General features: G+C 44.6%; 1 protein-coding gene across 1 annotated transcript; it reads left to right on the top strand.

Annotated features, from left to right (window-relative positions):
- The first annotated feature begins 4,684 nt into the window (after nt 1–4,684).
- Nucleotides 4,685–7,359, top strand: LOC307031277 (SCAN domain-containing protein 3-like). The gene is made up of 2 exons (XM_079668230.1): nt 4,685–6,518; nt 6,643–7,359. The coding sequence occupies exons 1-2, from the start codon at nt 5,193–5,195 to the stop codon at nt 7,189–7,191; spliced, it is 1,875 nt and encodes a 624-aa protein (XP_079524356.1). The 5' UTR covers nt 4,685–5,192; the 3' UTR covers nt 7,192–7,359.
- Nucleotides 7,360–8,032: the final 673 nt, after the last annotated feature.

Raw genomic sequence — 8,032 nt, 5'->3', positions numbered from 1 at the left:
CGAGGCGCAGCGGCAGTTGCACTCCCACTTGCAGCCATGCTTCTCGTTTTCTCACATGCTCTGGCAGCTAGCGCGTGCACGAGAGAGGGGAGGCACTTGAACGTGCTTGAGAGGGGCGGGACTGCAGGCACGGTTGCAGCGCAGGGATTGGAAGCAGAGCGCTGAACACACACGGCTCTTCTTAAAACGGCGCTTTCTCACCGGAGTACTTTCCCCCGTCATTCTTAAAGTACCGATACTAATGAAACGGAGGAATCGTAACGTTTTTAACGGCAGGGTATCGCGGTAACTTTCAAGTATCGGTACACCGTGCAACACTAGTCAGTTGTCAGTGTCTCTCCCCCAAACTCACACATATACAACTCGATATGAACTGAAGAGCCGCATGAAACTAGGCAAAGAGCCGCATGCGGCTCGAGAGCCGCGGGTTGGCCACCCCTGCCCTAGACCTAGTCTCTAGTAATTCTGCTTAAAGTGCACCAGATTGAAGCATTTTGCTTTAAAATGTTCAAACATTTCTTCCCGGTATGGCTGAGAAGGCAGATATGCTCGTTTTTCTCAACAAGAACTGTTTTTAAATGGGGGGGGGGGGGGGGGGGTTCCTTTAAAAGTTGGACTGTTGCACTGTTGTAGCTTCAGTTGTTCTCAGGTTACAGTTACATAGCAGTGAATATAAACAGACTGGTTAATGTGAATATTACTGTAAACTAACTTGTGTAAAAGTTTCTCGAATAAATGTAATTTTTTGGTGGAAGAAGCATGTATCATTGTTCTACTCTGCCCCTCAAAGAATCGGAATTGAGAACCGTTAAGAACCGGAATCGAAAAGTAGAATCGGAATCAGAATCGTGGAAATTCAAACGATACCCAACCCTATTCTTAAGCGAACTAAACAACCGGACTCTGCTCCGCTAAAATAGGTGGTCTCGGAGCGCTTGCTTGCGAACTTTGGAGCGGTTCATTGCTGGTGTGAACGCAGTCCGCACCAAAACATAGAAAGCGTAGTATTTACGTGTCACAAGAACGCGGATGTCTTCAACATCTTTAGCGAAAGAGTCTTTCAAGACATCCGCGGTTGTTTAGTTAAAGAGTGAAGCAGAATGAAGTGTTGAACAGTGTCGTGTAAAGTAAAAATTCTAAACATAAAGTCAGAGACACCTGTCGTCGGTGAAACGCCCTCCTTACTGCAGAACGTCTCATTATATGTGTTATAATGTTTTGTATCGCACGTTGTCTGATTATATAATCGTATGCGCGGGCCCTTTAGTGTCTGTTGATCTCCAGATTAAGTGTCTGTTGATCTCCAGATTAACAGCAGCATGAGAATAACCTGCCGAAAGTGCAAGTGCTCCATGGCGGAGGCTCCGGTAGAAATTGCCGGGATTTACGTTTTTACCCCCTTAATGTCTGACCAATGGTTGAACAGCACATGACTTGTGTTTAACGTTTATAGTCCTTTTGAGTTTTGCCTGTGAACGCAAACCAAACCTTCTAAAAAATGAAACCATGTAACAAACTGTGGTCTGTTGCGCACCAGAGAAGCGGACTATTAGGTGTGAATGCACTCTTAGTGTTAAAAGAAACTAACATAAAACGATTGTTTACATGGAAAACGTTGGGTCTGTTTGACTGACAAAGTCTTAAACTAAGTTAATGTACCAGTTTCTTTTGTTATAAGATCATTATTCCAACAGCTGCTCATAAATGATATCAATATGGCAGCCCCAGTTACTGATTTAATTGGGTGAAACAAGTGTGTTTTTACACAAAAACATTGTGAATTGCAGCTTTAATACATTAAAGTGTTCTAAATAAGATAGAAAAGCATAGTTTTCTTAACCTCAGATCCACAGTATGTGGCAAATGGGTGACACCAAGTGGATTCAATCAATTCCTATGATAAGGGAATATCCATCTCTGTCTACTCCACCACCATTTTTCCTCACCTGGGCCTCCAAATAGGCTTTACCCCTGTTTTCTATTTCTCGCCTCATTCCCATCTTCCTCGCCCTTTTCCTGAAGAAAACCCTGTGTACTGGAGGAGAGAGCGAAAGACGAGAGATTAAATCCAAGTTTCTTTCATCCGTGAACGCTTTCATCTCTTCTTTTTTTTCCAGACAGAGGGAATTATCATCCACAGCCGACACAGGCTTTTGACGAGGGTGATGGTGGGGAGGAATAAGGGAGGAGCAGGATATGAAGAAGAGGCGAGGGGCGGGATGGGAAGTCGATGGGAGAGGAAATCCACTTCCTGTGCGTCCTCAGTTTCAGGCTTCTGGGTTTATCTACTGAGGGCCAGGGTGCTCCTCTTTGTCTCCCCTCACCATTTCTTACCTTTAGAGCGTTTGATAATGAATTACCGCCCGAGTGTTGAAAGTCATCCTCAATATCCGACTTATGGATTGAGTTTAAAAGAGTCTAAACAACAGAGGAAGACGGCAGACTTCTCGGTCAAAAATCACTCACTTACTGCCGTGCTAATCCACCCTTCCAAAAATGAAACCACAACTAAATAGATGATTTCCCCCCCCCCCCCCTCCTCCCTTCTGTGACACTTGGCATGAAGTCTAATCTCCACTGTTCTGAGTGTTTTTCATTAAATTTGTGTCAGGGCTAATTTCGAGGGGGAATGAATACAGATGTCAGGATGCTATCGAATCCCATCGCGGGGCCTTTAATGAGATAACAGGCTTTAGTCAAAGAATTAGCGCTATTGAAAAAAAAGAAAAATGAATGAGATTAGTTCAATGGGATGTGGATACAGAGTGGAACGGGCTTTTTGGAAAGAAAGAGAGGAAGAGAGACCAGAGTCATATCAGACCTGCCCTGCCAAATCACAAATCTATTTCCGACACTGGTATTAATTATCAAACTGAAGCTGCTGTTGCATATTGATTCATCGGGGTGCACACTTGTATTATCTCCTATTAAGCAGGAAAAAAAGGAGAGATTATATGAAGCCTTCGGGGGCGTTTTATGGATCCTGTGAGACTGTTAAACCATGTCACGGACTCCAGAGCAACAAGACAAGCTCTCGTGTGTGTGTGTGTGTGTGTGTGTGTGTGTGTGTGTGTGTGTGTGTGTGTGTGTGGGGGGGGTGTGTGTGTGTGTGTGTGTGTCTTCTTATGTGGGCCCCAATGCATTCTTAAGCTTTACATTTGATTATTTTGGGGGAACATTTTTCAATTAGCCCCGGAATCATGGCCTTGAATACATTTCTGTGCGCAGAAATATGTCTGCGAACAAACAAGTCTATGTATATCTGAGACAGAAGAAGAGACGGTATTGTTTTAGGCTCAGTGTGGCAGCTGTGCGCAGACGTTAGTAGCTATAAAAGTTCCGAATACAATATGAGGATAATCAAACTCTGGTGTAAGCTTTTGTCACAGCGTGTTTTAAAAGAAAAGCATTGTGTCACATTGTGTTCTATTAAGTTTGTATACAATCATAACCCTAACCCAAATCCCACTACTTCTCCACCACTTCTGCAGAGACCTAAACCCTCTCGGCTAACCCTTTCAACCACCCGTAGCCTTCACAACACCCTTACCCAACCTTCAGGAACCACGACTATCCCCTCTCTTCTTTCCTTATCACTCCCTCCCCGGCCCATCAACCATCGCCCTCCTCATCATTTGGTTGGGACACGGACCCCCCCCACCAACCATGGGACTTACATGGGGCCACCCCCACCAACTAGTGGACCGGGCCTTCCCCCTCTAGTCACACCTGCCTTTCCATCAACTAGTGGATCTGGCTGTACCCCCTTAATCTTACCTGTCCCCCTACCTAGCAAGCGCTATCCCAGCCCCACCATAGCTACCTCCTCCCTTTCCCTCACCACAACACCCATTCCTATCACCACCACAGTTACCCGTCACTTACCTCATTTAGTTCGACCCCCCTCAAATTCATTCCCACCCCTTCATTTCTCCCTTACATAGCTTGAACAAGGTCATGGACAACTCCAACCATCTGGGGTTGGTTTCCAACCACTCACCCAAGCCTTGCTTAGCCAAACCTCTTTCTCCACCTTCTCCTCTGCTATCCACAACCCCTTCACCCATCAACCAGTCTGGGACTCTTTCCTACTGTGAACCACTCGTCCACCCCTACTCGAACCGGAAGGCCTCCGATTGGGCCCTCCTGGTTAGGAACTCCACCATCATCCTCGGAGACTCCAACATAGCTAGGATCCCCGAGTTCAATCACTAAGCCATCCAAGCAGACAGTTTTCCCGGAGCACACTTAGACCTATCACCCTCATCCTGCTTAAACACTCCTCTCCTATACCCTCGGTCAGCAAGGTCCTGCTCTCGGTGGGCATTAATAATTGCCTGAGGGAGCAGACCACCATTACTGAAGCGGCCAAAATCATAACAAGTATAAGAAATAAATATAACTCAAAGCAAAGTGCCGCTGAGACACCCGTCAGAGAATCTTACGCATGGGTAAAAATAAAGGTCCGAGCAAAAGTCTTTTTTGTGCAATTTATTATCTTGCTGGCACAACACACAAGCACAATATTTTCTTGTCTGTGTTCGTTCTAACCCAATGGTAAAAAACCATAGGCCTACCGGGTGCGCTTGTCAGCACCACCTGTTTCCCAGATTTATAATGACCAGGTCTCCCATCCCCCGGTGTCCAAAGGCTGCCTTTACAAAACAAAGGCATAGAACAGGCATCCTCAAAGTCCGGACTCCGGTCCGGATCCGGACCGAACCACCACTGTCTCTGGACTCTGAGCAAATTATACTTTTCATATGTATTATCTGTATAATCTGTATTATCTGTATTATCTGCGAGACACAACGCCTGCCACAACGCCTGCCTTATCCGTCTGCCACAACGCAACGAGTCAAAATTATCCGCTATGTCTGCAAACAGCGCTCTGGCGACACACACACACACACACACTGTTCCACTGTGTGTGTGTGTCTGTCAACGCTTTGGTCCAATCACATTCAGCAGCCCGTCAGCGTTTTTTTCCCCCACCAACAGTCTGCGAATCAGAGGCACAGGAGGGCGGGTCTTCGCGGAATGAAAATGCGTGTGTCGTCTCTTTCAACCTGTCTGAGTCAGCGCGGGAGCTTAAAAAATAAATAAAGTCAGAGCGAGAGTTGACAGCGCATCTAGTTGCATTTAGCTAGTAGTTTCAGCTGTAGCCTAGTGTAGCTAGTAAAGCTAGAAAAATGGCATGTTCAAAGATGACCAATAAAAGAAAAGTCGACAGTGAAAACCGGCAATTCAAAGATGAGTGGACTGCAAAATATGCGTTCATCCTCCCTCCAGCGAGCACCAAACCAATGTGCCTAATATGCCAAGAAACGGTAGCTCTTGTGAAGAGTGGCAATTTGAAACGGCACTATGAAACGAAACATAATTATTTTGAGGCGACCTTCCCTCAAAATTCAGCGGTAAGAACCACAAAAATAAATGGGATGAAATCCTCATATCAAGCTGCAAGCAGGATCCTTGTAACATCTATGTCACAAGGAGAAAAGGCAACTGAGTCCTCACTCAGAGTGGCATGGGTGTTGGCTAAACACAAGAAGCCATTCTCTGATGCAGAAATAATTAAAGAATGCATGACTGAAGTGATGGAGACCATGTTTGAAGGCAAACAAAAAGAGGAAATAACAGCTAAAATTAAGCAAATCCCCCTCTCAGATTCCACAGCAACCAGAAGAACGGAAATACTGGCTGGTGATTTGATTAATCAGCTTTGTGATGGAATCAAAAATGCACAGCGCATTTCCTTAGCTGTGGATGAGTCCACTGACACCACTGACAATGCTCAGTTGCTGGTGTTTGTGAGATTTTATGATGAGGCAAAGGGGGAGTTTGTTGAAGATGTGTTGGGCCTGACGAACCTCAGTGGACACACAAGGGGGGAAGACATTTATAAAGCAGTAATGGGAATGCTGAATGAAAGAGGGATAGATCTAAAGAAAGTGGTGTCAATTGCTACTGATGGAGCTCCAGCCATGATGGGGAGAGAGAGAGGACTGGTTCAGCGCCTGAAAGATCACCACCCTGACCTGATCTCATACCACTGCATAATCCACCAGTCTGTCCTTTGTGCAAGTCTTGGAGAAGTGTACTCTGAAATCATGGCAACAGTGATGAGACTCATAAACTTTTTGAGAGCATCATCTTCACTGCAGCATCGCTTGCTGCGAACATTCCTGACAGAGGTCAATGCAACTTTTGATGATTTGCTCCTGCACAACAACATCAGGTGGCTGAGCAAAGGCAAGGTCCTGGAGCGTTTTTGGTCCATTAGGAAAGAGCTGCAAGTGTTTCTGTCAGAGCAAAAGAGTGCAAAAGCAAAACAGTTCATGGAATTCACGCAAAATGAAGAGAAGATGGAAGCTGTTGCATTTTTGGCTGATATAACATCTCATCTCAATGACCTAAATCTCAAGCTACAGGGCAAGAACAACACAGTGTGTGAGCTGATGTCAGCAGTGCGTGCTTTCCAGAGGAAACTGGAGGTTTTCAAAAGTGACCTACAGGTAAGCCTTTTTAATATTTTCTACCACACACATTTCCTGGATTCCAATGAACACCTTTTTGATACTTTATCATACCCTTTTAAGCAGTGCTCCTTATATTTTTCTTATTTATTTTTTCCTACAGGAGGGACTGCTCCACTTCCCCAAACCTTTGGAACAGACCAAAGGAGACAATCGTCCTCAGAATCATGTTGGATTCCTGGAGAAGCTGATTGAAAACTTCAAGACTCGCTTTGATGACTTCAGATTAGGAAAACAAGTCCTACTGTACATTGAAAACCCATTTCTGGTCAGAAATGTCAGAGAGTTCTCTGCAGAAGCACAACAAATCTTCCCATGGGCCAGTGCTGCTTCTCTGCAAAGTGAGTTGATTGACCTCCAGGAAAACCTTGCACTGAAAGAGGCTGACTGTGACACTCCCACCTTCTGGACAAAGATGGTCACTGCAGCTAATTTCCCTCTCCTGCATAAGATGGCACTTCACATTCTCACAATGTTTGGCTCAACCTACAGGTGTGAGTCTGCATTCTCAACAATGAACATGGTGAAGAACAAGTACCGCAGCCGACTCACCAATGAACACTTGCATCAGTGTGTCCGCCTGGCCATCACGCCTTTTGTGCCAAAGTTCAAAGTCTTGGCAACAGACCAAAGGTGCCACTTCTCTCATTAAGCAACAGTGTTTGACACAATGTACAATAGTTCTGGACTTATTTCGACTTTGATTCCTGGGATGGTTTGATTCACTTCGAGACTGTTTTTGCAATCTCGTGTTAAGAATCTTGTTACAATTGTTTAAAAGTTTGAATGACCGTATTAAACGGACCTTTGTCTTATTGAACATTTTCTTTGTGGACCTTTAAGATTTGTATTTGAGTACCCCTGGCATAGAACAACCTATTTGATCAACTTAAATAAGAATTAAAAGGAAGATTTACCATAAACAAAAATAAACAATAAAATAAATGGATAACTATCACCAAGGACCTCCGTCGCCTTTTAAGAACGGCCAGAGCCACTTTCCCAATGCCCACCTATACGTTCCTCTTTTAAACTTCTCCAGGAAACTCCTCAGTCGAAAAATCCATTGTATAGAAGCTTTTAATAGCTTTGTGGCTAACTCCATTTGGTTTGGACCCTCATGTTACCCATCTCCCACAACTACCATCTCTCCTTTTTCATATCACTCGTGACAATATCCATTGGGCCCAAAATACAGCGATGGCGATGTTGCACCACTGGATTAACCATTTGGGTTTACACTAGACCCACCAAGTGGGTACCCCCCTCTTTATTTAGTGGGAATGCTTTTAACAGCATTCCAACTAACTGTTCTTCTACGGACAACATTTTTATAATTATTCCGCCGGGTTATTTTGGCCCTCTTCTCCTCCCGCTTTGAACATCGCAGAAACTCCGTTCAAACATCAAAACGTTCAGCTCGGTCGGGAATCAAATGCTATTACTTTTCTCATTCATAACTTTCATAATTCCAGAGAAACATCCCATAATAC

This window comes from Notothenia rossii, assembly GCF_949606895.1.
Source record: "Notothenia rossii genome assembly, chromosome: 3".
In the NCBI taxonomy this organism is placed as follows: Eukaryota; Metazoa; Chordata; class Actinopteri; order Perciformes; family Nototheniidae; genus Notothenia; species Notothenia rossii.
This window is presented reverse-complemented; position numbering and strand designations above follow the sequence as displayed.